We start from the raw sequence: 14,261 nt of genomic DNA, 5'->3' as shown, positions 1-14,261 counted from the left end.
CCTGTGTACCCTGTGTGACCACACCTACACCCGAACAAGCGAGCAATGGCCCTAGCAACCTATTCGCGTATGGAATCTCTCAGCAACAGTCAGCCAAGCGGGAAGTGTCTGCCACTGGCACCTGCGGCTTAGACTGTGTCAATGCTGGGAACTGTGGAAAGGATACAGAATCACGCTAGGCATCCAGTCTCAGTGGAAATCCATGCGCTGATGCTCTGGAGCGGGCTAAGGATACCGGCACTGCCGAAGCCAAGTCGCCCTCATCTGGCCTGTCCGCTTAGCCGGAGTGCTCTACTCTAAATTTTCTGGGGCTTGGACGGCGCCAGCTCCCGATAGCCTGGTGCGGTACCGATCAGTAGCTGTGGTTGTACCGCCACCATTGTGGAATCAAGGAGCCATCAGGACAAGCACAAGTGCCGCTGCGGCAGCCTGCAACAAGCGACTTCGCCCGGGTCGAGACGTCAGCAACCAGCAAGATCTGGATGTGCCTTTCCCTGACACAGAACGGCCGAGTCAGAAGAGGCAGAAACGAAGGCCTGCAAATAGGCTTCATCATAGCCCCCAAGGCCCTTCGATTCCCGCTTCGTGCCATTGTTCTGGTGATATCCGCGGGCTCCGCGGGAGTGCCTTCCTCACGGTTAAGTCTAGGTCAGGCCTGAAACCAGCATTATCCTGAACCTCCAGCCATTCTCAGCAGCCCAGCTAGCCTTTTTGAAGAACCTGGCGAAAGGGGTGGTAGTGATAATAGTGGTATTCAGAAAAGTTGTTATTGCTGCATGAATGTACCCTCCCTCGCCCAGCACCAGACTAGACTAATCTTTCTCTACTATCCATGGGAAGCACTAGATTAAGCGAAGACACGAATATTAGACGGCGGAATTTGCAAGCCACCTCAAGTTCGCTCTATGCTAGGACAGTCCTACAAAATATATAGCGATAACTTTTAAAACCAGCAGACACGATACTGCGGCACTGTTATAGATGGCTAGACCACTTAGAGCTTGTCGCACTTTCCCTTCCTCACTACATCTCGCAAAACCTTCCTTAAAATTTTCCCGCTTGGGCTCTTTGGTACCACAGGTATATAGATAACGCCACCCTAGAGCTACTTATAGGCTGCTAAATATGACTTAATATAGTCCTTAACGTCACTCTCGCCAAGCTTGGCTCTATCTATGATAATATAGGCTAGGGGGACTTTGCTGCCAGATCCATCGGCTGCTAAAACTCCAATAACGGCCACGTCAAGGATCAGTAAGTGGGTAAGGAGATGTGCTTTAGCTTTAGCTAGCGCGATCTAAAAGCCTTTATACTTTATAAGCTCCTATACCTATTAGCCCTAAACAGCATGTTTCTATCTAGTGTAGTGTGGGTATTACTTTCTTGCGATCTATGATGTAAAGCAAGCGATCTTTCATCACGCTAATATCACCTGATTTGAACCAGCCACCTTCAGTAAAAGCCTCCCTAGTTAATAAATGATTCTTGTAGTATCCTTTAGTAATAATAGGGGCTTTCACAAGGACCTCTCCTCGTTAGCCATTCTGGACATCCCGGCCATCATCGTCAACTATCCGTAGTCGTGTGTTGGCCCTCGAGGGTAAAAATCACCTGGCCAGTAGGTTTACTATCGCAATACTCGACGCACAATATAGCCCAATGCTTTTATTACATGGATAAGCGAAGGATGGGAAGTGATTTCATTTAGATTATCCTCACCCTAACAATTTATATATGCACAACGGCTTACATCAAAAGTCAAGTAGCTACTACCAATTCCACTACTCCAACCAGTCTTATGCAGCCTGCCCACTGCCCCTAATACGCACCCACTCGTTGTCACGGTGAGACTGCAGTCCATTCCATTGAATCCACCAAGGTTGGTGTAGTATCGAGGTGGCAGATTGCGCTACTCCTGTGCTATCCTGGGCGGGTTACCCCGTGGTGCTAACCTCAGCCCCGAAGTAACGGATGCTTCCTGGCATACGTAATATTGTCCACTCCTGGAGTCATTATCTTGGAGTTAACCTTTATTATATCTGGTGGTACCATAAAACATATTGACTATATGCTAAAGGTCGGAATTGGCATTAAGTCAGAAAGCTTGCCGCTGCCCCTTTTGATGTACTGCGTTAGCCACTTCGCATGTCTCCTTTTACCCATCTCCACAGTATGTCAACTCTGCCATCAAAGACAGCCACGTCCGGTCCCTCCTCTAACTCCTCTGCCTCTTCCCCCTCTACCGCGATCGCACCCTCTGCCAAGCTGCGGCGAACGCCGAAGCCTTTCATCTGCTTCTGCGCCAGCCATATCTTGCTGATCAGAGCGGCTCCAGAAGGAGCGGCGAGTGGCGCGTCTACCCCTTCCTCTACCCCTTCCGCTCCCTCCCCTGACCTGTGGAGAGCGGACAGGATGAGTAGGAACATCTGAGACTTCATCCATATGTTCAGCCAAATATTCAGGCTCTCTCTGGGCATCTTCGTGTATTTCGCTGTATTCCTCTTTGGGTATAGCCGAACTCGCGACCAAGGGCGCAGCTTCAGCTATAGGGTCTGCATTCCGGACATCGACATTAACATCAGGGCCTCCATCACCTACAGGGATGGGTACTGCTTGGGCAAAATGACCCGAGGCAAGAAGGGCGAGTCCACCACCTCCGATCAGGGCGTTTTTGAGAGAGACGCCAGTGTTTGTAGCTCTAGCTGGTTCAAGGACATCGGAACCGGGCATGATGAAATGTGAGGTAGTAATGTCTCTTGCGAAAGCCAATTTATGTACTCAACATTGAAGTTGGTTATCTGGGACAGAGAAGTTTAGTCGGCAGTATGAGGTAAAGCAAAGAAAACTGCGGGCGGCGGTTGCGGAGCTTTATAGGCGATGGCTCGAGCATACATGTAGCACACAATCAACCAAAGATTTTCATTATTTGGGTCAAAGTCTAGGTCAGATATCGTATGATCAAAGCTACCTTGCCAGTAAGTTATTTGTTTGCTTAACATTGTTTAATGTTCGGTCTCATGCGTCATACACCACTGCAAACGGCGGAGTTGACAGTATACATGATTGATCCATGGATTAAATCATGACACATGGTCCTAGCCACGGTCGGAAACTGCGACATGTCACACGAATGGGTTACTCTTGGGCAATTTGAGTTTAAGCATAGATATCCTTCCTTGGTAGGTGAAGTCTACACAACCAGTTTCACCATTTTGACCACATTGGGTAGCCAGGATTCGCATGGATTGGCAGTTCCAATATAATCTCAACTGGGGCAACAAGACTATCATCCTACAACCGGGCCTGTCCATGCTTGTTCTTCGACCCAGTCTGCCGCTCAAGATGCCTCTTCCTCTCAAACATCAAACTCTGGTGCTTAATCGCCGCAATCAACCGCCCCTCTTCATCAACCATCAGCAGATCCATATAGAACCGACCGTTCTGCAACCTGTTCATCGTCGCCTGGTTAAGGATCCACTCTGTTTGGCCTGCGGGGTCCTCCACGAAGTTAAACGTCAGAGATACACTAGGCATGTTGAATTTCATGAACGATTTCATGCCCTCGGGCTGGTAGTTTAGGGTAATAACTGCGACCTGTTTAATGTCTATTAGTAGTAATACTAAAAGTCGCGTTATTAACTAGATATACATAATATTAGCCAGAAGGCCTAAATGCTCTAATTAGAAATTATTACTACTATCTAGCTTATCCCACTAATCGCGTTTATAACGGCCAACGGCAGGACTTCAGAATGGGGATAGACCGCCCCGGGGCGTGTACATACAATAGGCAGTGATTAGTAGGCCAGTAAAGAAGGTAAATATATCTATCTAGTAAATATAATCTTTCTTATAACTTAGAAGAGGAGTATGTTAAGGTTTTATCAGGCCCGTATTACTAGGTACTGTACCGCGACGGAGTACAGTCAAAGAAATCGAGCAGGACAACTAGCTAATCATTTGATCCAGCATTGGTATTGTAGAAATACAGAAACATAGCACCCTGCAGCATGAGCTTATATGTATACATCATATTCAGGAGGCACGGATCCAGCATATCATGCAGGAAACCCATGTCAACACCACCGAGGGTTTACCCAACACGGGTTCTGGCAACGAGGCTCGGCCAGCGACTAAAACGGAGGCCTTCGACATCCTGAATGAGTATCTACGTCCGACCGCTGAGCGCGATTCGCCGGGACGCCAAGTTGGCATCGGTGTGTGATTGGCTATGCGAGCTTTAAAGTATTCTATACTACTGTTCCCGTCTCCGTCATCAACGACGAAAGGAAGGCATTGAGCAATATCTACGGTCAATGTAAGGAAGGATAGCGACCGAGCAGGCCAGAAGGATACTTCACTTATCTCATGACGTTCTTTTTCAGAATGTGTAGAAAGGCCCTCGTCGAGTTGTAGATTAGCTAAATTAGCTAGCGGTGGGCTTATTGTCTGTGCGTACTCCCGCACTCTCTCAGTACTAGTACAAATTGGTTACAAACCGACTACGGAGCCATTCCACCCATCGTGGATCGTACCATCTTCACCGGCCCTTCGCTACTAACTCTCTACTTGAGTGTGTACCGCTAGAAGTAATATTTCACAAGGCCACTCTAGTGAGGCACGAGGTTGGTCTAAACCCTCCTCACGAGCTTCCAGGAGAGAAGCTTACGGTACAGTTCCCGTAAGTTGTTATGAGATCTTGCGGAGCCGCCACAGCTGGCAATTCAAGGAGCCGTCCAACGGGATCCGCACAATCCCACTTCTTTGTTTACGTGTCTGGTCCGCCTGACTGGTACTGTTATCCCTTATGAAACCTCTCTCCTTTGCCCAAGCTACTCCTCCACTGAAAGGTACAGTGAAGATCCAAATTGATTCAAAAGCAAGAACATCCTATATCCCACAAACTCAATTTGTCTTCTCCCGTTTAATAAGCGTATGTACACTAAACTAATTTATAAGTCATCGAAACAACAATCTCAAATCCATATACAAAAACTGTCGCAGAAAATTCATCCTCATTCCGATTTCCATGTCAAGGCCAAGGAGATAGATATAGAGGCCTAGACCCTCACTCTAGTTCCCAAAGAGCTGATAGATACTGAGCGCATTGGGCCCACCACACGTCTGCGCCGCATTCCCAGGACACTTGGTCGCACACGCCGCAGAGAGCGTCGCACCATTGTCAATCGAATTCCCACAGAAGCACTGTGTGCCAAACTCCATTCCCGCGTACTCATACCCACCCGCCTGGCACGCAGCCGTGCACCGCTCGACGCTGTTCCCGGCGACATTGTACGACACCGCGAGCGTTCGCTTCAGCGTGCTATCTGAGTAGCACCCGATGCTCTGCCACACGGGGATGAGCGAGTACAGGTTGAGTGCATCGGATCCGCCGCAGATCTGCGCGGAGTCACCTGCGCATGGGATGTTACAAGTTCCCCCAGTTGTAATGGGCACCCCGCCATTAAGAATCGCGGTCCCGCAAAAGCACTGCGATCCGTACTCGACACCCGCGAGAGTAAATCCCGCGCCGCTGCACGCGGCCTGACACTTGGGCACTGTATTTCCCGAGACGAGGATGGAGGTGTTGAGGGTGCGCGCGTTGGTGTTGTCCGTGTAGCAGCCGAGGTCGGTCCATGAGTACGTCGTGGGGATCCCGCAGGTGCCGTAGTTAGTCTGGCACCCGTCGCCGCAGTGCGTGGTGCTGCTGCCGCAGTAGCCAAACTGGCTGCAGCAGTTGCCGAAGCCGCTGTTGGTGCAGGTTGCGCTGCCGTTGTAGGCGCCGCAGAGGGCGTTGAGGGAGATGGAGGAGCCTGGGAGGATTGGGGGGTTTGGGGGCGTCTGTTATGTGATGTGACATGTCTAGTTAGATTGCTGTTGAAGACACTAGGTGGGATAGGTATGTGAATGCAGAAGGGGAGTGTCTTGTCATACATCAGTGGGCCTGGGAGAAGCCGAGACCAGCGAGATCGCGGTCAGAAGAAGAGTGAGTGTTGCCATTGGGGTGATTTGGCGCGATAGGCTGTTAGATGTTATCAAGATTATGTGTGGTGAGGATAGATCCCTGCAAGATTGCGAAAAAGTGGAGGTTTAAATAGTTCACATTTGGTGTCTCTCAGGCACATGGGATTCCAAAAGCACCTCAATCGTATCGCACTCGTCGTGCAAGGTTTTCTTCTCAGCTCCCAGACCAGGGAGACATAAAGAGCTGAACAAATCAGCAAGAACCAATACCAGCCGGGCCCTGTCAAGAGGGCTTGCGCCACGGCCAGCTACATGGTCGTCCTCAGGTCTCAATGCACTCCGCGCAATATGGCTTCTAGAGACAGGACAAGTCAAGCGAGCCTATTGTCGTCACCGGTGATGCGGAGCGACGGTACTTTAGAGTACTCGGGCAGCCACGGCGTCAACCTCGACCAAAGAGTTGGAACGCATTGGAGAATAGGCTTCAATAGACCGACATTTGGATGCAGTCCCTATATCTTCTGACCCTCGGCGACGCCGAGCGGATGTCAAGTCTAAAAGGCCAGATTTTGGCTAGTCTACGACTTCCACTTGAGAGGCTGGCGACTTAGAAGACCGACAATTGGGCTATTTTCTAGTTTACATGCATAAGTAGCCCCAAGGAAAGGACCCAGCACACTACGGCCGAAATTGTTAGCATCACTTGACTGGGCTGTAAGTACGTACAGCGAGCCACAGGGGAGATACCTGATTGCATAGAAAATTTGCTGTCGAATAAATTCTCCTCGCTTATGCTCGCCCCAAGGCGCTTTATCTGTCAGGGCATGCTTGGACGTCACTCGGGTGCCGTTAGGGCTCCACAATTACGGCCGGGTCCGGGGATCGCGTATTTGGGCCCAGAGCGGTTTAGCCTTAGCCAGGGTTATCGCCACCTCTTTCTGCATTTTCAAGACCCCAATTTAGCCCTCTGCTCTAGATCCCAGCTCTAGACCGCAGACTCAATCGCAAACGCCTGGGGAAATTCCCAGCGAGTATCTTCAGTGTTTCTTTTTCCCTTATCGGGGGCGACGACCAGGCCACCCTCTGACTGTCCATTTTTGCCGCATTGGTATATATGGTAGATCATGTAAACCTTGCTTTGTAGTAGCAAAACTGCCTTGGTACACTTTACGAGAAACCTTGAGGTCTCAATTCTCATAGAGTATCGCCATGGACCGAACAATCACGCCTGAGGCATCCGGTAATCCGTTCTCGACACCGATCGCATCCATTCACTCCAACCTTCCAGGCTCGACATCGTCTTCTGAGCGACAAGGTTAGCCAGTACTATATAGTCATTTCCTTAACAAGCCATCACTCACGCACTGTTCCAGGTCCGACCGGTACACTGCGCGTGCGACGACGGTTTCGAAGTTCCCGCCTAGTTGGAGAGTAAGCTCCTCGCTGACATGGATCCATCTCCCACGGATGAAAATGGACTAATCGTGTACCACCGTGGATAGATTCGAAAAGCCCTGGCTCAAGGATGGAAAGCGGATCCTTGATTGGGATCGTGTCATCTTTTACACTGGTGTTCTTATTGCCTTGGGTATGTTATGTTGTGCGCTTTTGAAGAAGATCTGCATCCTTTCCGCTCATTTCGCTAATTTACGAAGCCGTCTCAGGGTATCTCTGCTTCGACTCTGTCGCCAAAGTGCCAAAACACGAGGTCTGTATACCTCAGCCAAGGAGATAGATTCCATTTCTAATATGTCGCGACTGCAGTACTGTTTAGTCCTGGACGAAGACTTTGCCACTCTGGACAAAAACGTCTGGAGCCATGAAGTTCAGCTGAACGGATACGGGTGAGTTGTCGCCATCGCCATAAGGTAGAGATGACAAAGTGCTTGCTTGCTCTAACACTCCCTCCCTCCAGAACCGGTGCCTTCGACTGGACGACCGATGATCCCCACAACTCGTACGTCGACGCCCAAGGCCTGCACATCGTTCCGACCCTGACCCTCGACACGACGGACATTACCCCGGGCCAGATGATGGATGGGTATGCATTCATTCCATTGTGTCCTTTTTTTTTGCTGATGGCTGATAATTATATGCGATGCTCAGATACGTCCTCAACCTGACGCGCGACGGCACCTGCACGACCAAAGACCAGCGTCTCTCTGACCTCTCGCAGATCTCCCGCTGTGCCGTGCGGAGCAACTCCACCTCTGGCCAAATCATCAATCCCGTGCGATCGGCGCGTCTCACAACGGCGGGAAAGAAGACGATCAAGTACGGTCGTGTGGAAGTGGTTGCAAAACTGCCAAAGGGGGACTGGCTTTGGCCTGCAATTTGGTGCGTTACCATTATCTCGAGTCTCGCCTCGCAATTAATTTTGACACTCGGATGATTACTCTACAGGATGATGCCCCAAGACAACGTATACGGCGAATGGCCGGCAAGTGGCGAAATCGACATCGCCGAAAGCCGCGGCAACGACGCGGAGAGCTACCCACTGGGCAACAACATCGTGGGCAGCGCCATGCACTGGGGCACCGTGTACACGAACGACGCATACAAACTCAGCCAGGGCGAATGGGGCGCGCAGCGCACCAAGTACCCGGACGGGTTCCACACGTTTGGGCTGGAGTGGTCGGAGGATTACCTGTTCACGTGGCTGGACGGGCGCCTGCGGCAAGTGCTCTATTTCGACTTTCGCAAGAACAAGAACATGTGGAACTATGGCAAGTTTGCCAGTATGAATGTCAATGGGTCCGCGCCCGAGGATCCTTGGTCCCACACGGGGAGGAGGAATACACCCTTTGATCAGCCGTTTTATCTTGTGTTGAACGTGGCCGTGGGGGCGACTAATGGGTATTTCCCGTAAGTTTCGTCCTTTCTTTTCTCTAATTGTCTGCGGGATGAGACTGACAGATTGGTCGATTTAGCGACGAGGTGGGTAACAAGCCGTGGACGGATGATAGCAAGACGCCGATGCGAGACTTTTGGCTGGGAAACGCGACCTGGCGATCGAGCTGGGGGGAGCCGGACACACGCGGGATGGTCGTCAAGTCGGTGCGCATGTGGCAAGAGGGGGCCTGCTAGGGTGGTTTATTGTCTTCTTCTGCACAATTTCCAGCTGTAAGCCATTGCATGCCACGTGGGATGCTTGGCCACAAGGCAGTTCAGCTATTTAGCCTAGTTCAAATATGAAAGGGTTTGATTTCATTATTATTCAATGAAGCGTTCTTCGGCCGAAGCTTGAAAGCGAGGCACCGACTGTGACCGCCCAAGAGTCACGCAGGCGGCTGCCTCCAAAAGCAAAAAAAAATCAGGGGAAAGTTGACCCCGAGCCATCGCCTGCACCTGTCAGTTGCTGGAAGACAGTGTGGCGGACTTAGCTCCCTCTTAGCATTTTTAGGGCGCAGTGCTGGTTGGCTGTGACGCGCCTGATCGCCAACAATTGCCCTGCCCGCCTTTGCTGTCAACCTCGTGGCCCATGCGCGCTCTCGGTCTTAGGCTTTAATGTATCTTTGGCATCGCTAGTTGCTTTGTTCTCTCTTAGTTTGCATTCGAATGCTTTCGGCGTGGCCGTCATTTTCAGGGTTAGAATAAGCGGCCGGCTTGGATAGCTTAATCTCAACAGACGCCATCCACGATAGCCGGGCCTTTCATTCAGCCGGTGGTTCCAACGCCATCGGCCGGCGGTCGCTTAGGAGAACCTGTGTTCGTCCAGGGCCTCACTGTTAGTGAGGCATCTGTAGTCAGTCCACTGTCAACCCCATAGACGATAGCCAGACCTTTCATTCAGCCGGTGGTTCAACGCCATCGGCCGTCAGTCGCTTCCGAGAACTCATGTTCACTCAGGAAATTACTCTCAGCGAGCCGTTCGTCGCCAGCGCTTCCTTTATCTGCCCATGGAGCCAATAGTTTGCGCCGGCGTTGACGTGTCACACCCATGAGCCTGTTCCAGGCCCATTGCTCGTTCTCTGCTCAATCGGTCTCGCCTAGCCTGCATCTGTAGAGCTGATAGATATCTTTGCTTTTCATGAATCGTTATGTTTGCCGCTTATATTTCGCCTCTTTCTAGCTAAGATATTTTATCAGGGCATATTCAAGCACCCCTGACCCGTTCACAATCGTTCGCTCTTCCCTAATCTCTTTTTTCTTTCTCAATTGGCGTTGCATGCGAATGACCGCAGAGATGGAAGACCCAGCTGCCTTGCCCTCACGGTCCCCAACTCCCAGTTTCCAAACTGCGGAGATTGGGAGGACCCTCTACCCGAACGTCATTCAGCATCCAGGGCCGGTGCATGTACGCAACAGCAGCACTCGGCCCTCCTCCATCGCCAATTCTTTTCCCTCTCTTCAGCGGCCATCTTCAATGTCTGAGAACGGAGATGCCAATCCCCTCGTGGTATGTTCTTCACTTCCAGCTGCTCCCTCAATGGCTTCCGCAATGCTGTGGGGGGAATGTCTAACCATCCATCTCTAGATGTCCAAATACCTGGGACGGAGAGCAACCCTCCTGGGCTGGTTCGACGAAGCCCAATCCGACCCCCAAGCTCCAAACCCGGCCTGGTCCTCCACTTGCATAGCCATCAAGCTTCCAGACAACAGCTACACATTCTCACCAACAAGCGTATCCCCCGCACTGACCGACGCGGTGCACCGCCTCAATGAAAACGCCGTCGTCTCCATCTCCTCGCGCATCACAGCCTCGGTGCTCGACTCCCTAGCCCCCGAACAGAAAAGTTTTGTTGTGGAATACACAGGCACCCGCATCCCGATCCTCGCCTCCCTCGACGAGGTCCAGTCCGGGATCTCGCACTTTTCGCGCGCATGCATCGTCCGCAGGGAGCGCGTTCTCCTCGTCTGGTGCCATGAGCCCTCTACGATCCTCGACGTCGCCTTTGACGTCGAGATGCAGTTATCCGGCAAGGAAAGCAAGTTGTCAAACCTCACAACGCCGCGCATCTCGGGGCACTCGACGCCCCTAAGTGCGGGCGCCGGCTCGGTGATCCTGGGCCGGTCGACGCCCGATAGCAAGACTGCTTCTGCATCGCCATCCGCCGCTGGATTGGTCCGCGGGGCGCTCGATGAGAAGCATGATTTGTATAGTCGCGCTGTGGCGCTGGAGGAGCGCGGCGATGAAGACGAGGAGCCCGATTTGGAGAAGGCACTTGCTCCTAGGCCGCTTGTGCGTGTTCATGCGGTGAAGATTACCTTTGCGATTATGCTTGTTATTATTACGCAGGCGCTTGGGGTTGCTAGAGTAGGTCTTCTTCCTGATTGCTTGTTTTCTTTTCTTTTCTTTCTTTTTTTCTGTGTTTGTCGCTGGTCTGGTTTGTTGTGACGTTCTAATAACTTGCACAGTTGCTTCGCGAGTACAGCTGGGATGGAAACTATATTCGATTTGCCTTGGTATGCCATCATCCCCTATCAAGCCTGCGCTCAAGATGCGCCGTGGCTAATGGATGTATACATACAGGTCGTGACAATTCCTCCTCTCGCCTTATTCTCGTTGGTAAGCCTACCCTCCCCCAAGATACGAATAGATCATACATGCATGCATGCATAAGATCCATGAGTAACCTCGCATTGGCAGTTCTTCTTCATTGTCCTCGTCACCAGCGCCTTCCAACTCTTCCTACCAGCGAGCTTCGTCCTCAAGAACTCCAAGTTCCACTCAGGTACCTACATATGCCCATCGTTTCTATTTAGCTTATTTACGATTATGCGGATAGTGACTAATTTAAAATATACAAATTCTAGCCGTCAAACCAAACCCAAAAGCTCATCGCGACTATGAGTTTCCTCACATCACCATCCAAATGCCGGTCTATAAAGAGGGCCTTAAGGGGTGAGTCAAGTTGTTTGTCGCAGGATAGACCGTTTCTTTTCCTTTCTTTCCCTTTGCTTTTCGGTTTGTTTTTCTTCTTGGGATAGTATCAGATCGCTGACATTTCCTTCATTTTATTTTCGAAACATAGTGTGATCGTCCCAACCATGATAAGCGTCCTTGCTGCAGTGCAATACTACGAAGAACAAGGCGGCACCGCCTCGGTCTTCGTCAACGACGACGGCATGCAACTCATCCAGCCCGAGCTCGCCGAAGCCCGTAAGCAATACTACCGCGAGAACGGAATCGGGTACACGGCGCGTCCGCCGAATAAAAAGGGCTCTGTAAAGAAAAGCGGGGGATGGTCGCCGCTGGGCTGGTTGTTCCGAACGAATAAGAAGGGCCCTTCTGAGGAACCCAGTGGAGTCGAGAAATCGGATGACCTTTCCGCGCCGCAGGCACTCGCCAACGCCATCGGGTTCGAGCGCAAGGGCAAGTTCAAGAAGGCGAGTAACATGAACTACGGGCTGGCGTTTTCGCTGCGGGTTGAGGATGAGATGGCGCGGTTGATGGAGGGCGAGGCTGCCCAGCGGGGGTGCACGGTGGACGATCTGTCGGTCGAGGATGATGATCGGTTGTATCAGCTCGCGCTGGAGAACTGCTTGGCTGCGGATGAGGGCAAGACTTGTATGTGACAACAAACCACAATCTGTGCTCGGTTCGTTTGACTAACGGCATATATAGGGGCCGAGGGAAACATTCGCGTCGGCGAACTTATCCTCCTGTGAGTCGTTTTCGTTTTAACGGACACCATTCATTCATCTCAGCTGACCTGAACAGCATTGACTGCGATACACGTGTCCCCGTGGACTGCCTGTTGTATGGCGCTTTGGAAATGCACGAGAGTCCCGAAGTCGCCATTCTCCAGCATGGATCTGGTGTCATGCAGGTTGTCCACAATACATTTGAAAACGGCAGTAAGTACTGTCCCGTCCATCCATCCCGTCTCCAGAAAGATGTAACTCACACGCCCATCTTTGTCCAGTCACGTATTTCACAAACGTCGTCTACACAGCCATCAAATACGGCGTCGGCTCCGGAGACGTCTCCCCCTTTGTCGGGCACAACGCCTTCCTCCGCTGGAAAGCACTGCAGAGTATCCAATTCGAGGACCCTTCGGATGGCCAGACAAAATGGTGGTCCGACAGCCACGTCTCGGAGGACTTTGACGTCAGTCTCCGGGTGCAGATGCAGGGGATGACGGTGCGGCTGGCCACGTACCACGGCGGCGATTTCAAGGAAGGTGTCTCGCTGACGCTGTACGATGAGTTGACGAGGTGGGAGAAGTATGCGTATGGGTGCAATGAGCTCGTTTTTCATCCATTGTATGTCTAGTCTTGTCTTCATTTCCCGATCTCGGTCTGTGCAACCTACTAACATTTTTGCCTCCTCCAGCTACCAATGGATCTACCGTGGTCCAGTTACAAGACTCTTCCTCCGGTTCCTGTGGAGCAACATGCCCATTACCAGCAAAGTGACAATCATCGCTTACATATTCACCTGTATGTATTTCTCTCCGGTCTCTACTGACAAAACTAACACACTCGCAACACAACACAGACTACGCAATCGGCGCAGGCATGCTCCTCGCAACAGTAAATTACGTCCTGGTCGGGCTCTTCAACTCGTCCATCGACCACATCTACACACCAAGCTGGGGCATTTGGTGCGCTCTCGTCGTGGTCTTCAACGGCTTCGCCTCGGTCGCATTCAGCATGGCGCGCCACCAGCTTAAGGAAGAGACCTTCTGGCGCTCCCTCCTGCAAGCCTGCAAGTGGCTTCCCTTCCTGGTCATCTACTTTGGCGGCATCAGCTTGAATTGCGGCAAGGCACTCCTCTGCCACGCGCTGAGTATCAATCTCGAGTGGGCGTCGACGGCCAAGGAGATGGGGCCCACGGGATTCTATATTGGGATGGATAAGATGGTGCGCAAGTTTAAGTGGACGTGGGTGATTTGTGCGGTTATTGCGGGGGGTATGTTGTTCCTTTTCTTTTTCCGGCTCGTTGTTCATCCTTTTTTTTTTTTTCGCTTGACCCAAAGCTAATTCGTCGCTAGTGATGCTGTTCTTCGCCTTTGGGGCCCCGTGGGGGTGGAGGATTAAACCTGGCGAGTACACGACTGCGACCGTTGCCATTGTCCCCTTAGCTATTCAGATTTGCTCGGCCACTTTCCTCCCCTTCTTCCTGGGATTAAACTAGGTGCTGGGAATCTTACTGGTCGGGATGGCTGATCTGGACGGCACCCATAATGTCTTTTGTTCATGGAAGTTCCCTAGATATATATATCTTTCCTACCTTCGTCGCCTGGAGTTTTGCCTCCTAGTATTCCTGTCAAACGACAATTTAAGATATATTAATTGTCCGCTATACTCTTTCCTCAACGGTCCTGAGAACATCCTACGGCGGAGCAGGC

The 14,261-nt window shown here is 51.4% G+C and overlaps 5 protein-coding genes across 5 annotated transcripts; 2 read left to right on the top strand and 3 right to left on the bottom strand.

The window, feature by feature from the left end:
• Positions 1–2,132: 2,132 nt before the first annotated feature.
• Positions 2,133–2,730, bottom strand: BJX68DRAFT_270163 (uncharacterized protein; the record flags this gene model as incomplete). Its single annotated transcript, XM_071046550.1, has 2 exons — positions 2,133–2,543; positions 2,599–2,730. 2 exons carry the CDS (start codon positions 2,728–2,730, stop codon positions 2,133–2,135), a joined length of 543 nt encoding a protein of 180 aa, XP_070895609.1.
• A 561-nt stretch (positions 2,731–3,291) lies between these two features.
• Positions 3,292–4,155, bottom strand: BJX68DRAFT_270162 (uncharacterized protein; the record flags this gene model as incomplete). Its single annotated transcript, XM_071046549.1, has 2 exons — positions 3,292–3,594; positions 4,072–4,155. 2 exons carry the CDS (start codon positions 4,153–4,155, stop codon positions 3,292–3,294), a joined length of 387 nt encoding a protein of 128 aa, XP_070895608.1.
• A 918-nt stretch (positions 4,156–5,073) lies between these two features.
• On the bottom strand, positions 5,074–6,000 carry BJX68DRAFT_270161 (WSC domain-containing protein; the record flags this gene model as incomplete). The annotated part of the gene is made up of 2 exons (XM_071046548.1): positions 5,074–5,841; positions 5,935–6,000. The coding sequence occupies 2 exons, from the start codon at positions 5,998–6,000 to the stop codon at positions 5,074–5,076; spliced, it is 834 nt and encodes a 277-aa protein (XP_070895607.1).
• A 1,071-nt stretch (positions 6,001–7,071) lies between these two features.
• On the top strand, positions 7,072–9,155 carry BJX68DRAFT_155429 (concanavalin A-like lectin/glucanase domain-containing protein). Its single transcript, XM_071036748.1, has 9 exons — positions 7,072–7,279; positions 7,338–7,395; positions 7,467–7,552; positions 7,620–7,672; positions 7,729–7,808; positions 7,880–8,005; positions 8,071–8,301; positions 8,368–8,829; positions 8,895–9,155. The coding sequence occupies exons 1-9, from the start codon at positions 7,174–7,176 to the stop codon at positions 9,049–9,051; spliced, it is 1,359 nt and encodes a 452-aa protein (XP_070895606.1). The 5' UTR covers positions 7,072–7,173; the 3' UTR covers positions 9,052–9,155.
• Positions 9,156–10,150: 995 nt separating this feature from the next.
• Positions 10,151–14,150, top strand: BJX68DRAFT_278043 (glycosyltransferase family 2 protein; the record flags this gene model as incomplete). The annotated part of the gene is made up of 13 exons (XM_071048453.1): positions 10,151–10,261; positions 10,442–11,221; positions 11,323–11,370; positions 11,438–11,473; positions 11,555–11,639; positions 11,722–11,809; positions 11,940–12,475; positions 12,533–12,572; positions 12,629–12,765; positions 12,834–13,173; positions 13,244–13,350; positions 13,409–13,822; positions 13,905–14,150. 13 exons carry the CDS (start codon positions 10,151–10,153, stop codon positions 14,045–14,047), a joined length of 2,865 nt encoding a protein of 954 aa, XP_070895605.1. The 3' UTR covers positions 14,048–14,150.
• Positions 14,151–14,261: the final 111 nt, after the last annotated feature.

This window comes from Aspergillus pseudodeflectus, assembly GCF_044049435.1.
Source record: "Aspergillus pseudodeflectus strain CBS 756.74 chromosome Unknown BJX68scaffold_46, whole genome shotgun sequence".
NCBI classification, from domain to species: domain Eukaryota; kingdom Fungi; phylum Ascomycota; class Eurotiomycetes; order Eurotiales; family Aspergillaceae; genus Aspergillus; species Aspergillus pseudodeflectus.
Note: the sequence above shows the minus strand (reverse complement) of the source record. Positions and strands in the feature narration are given on the sequence as shown.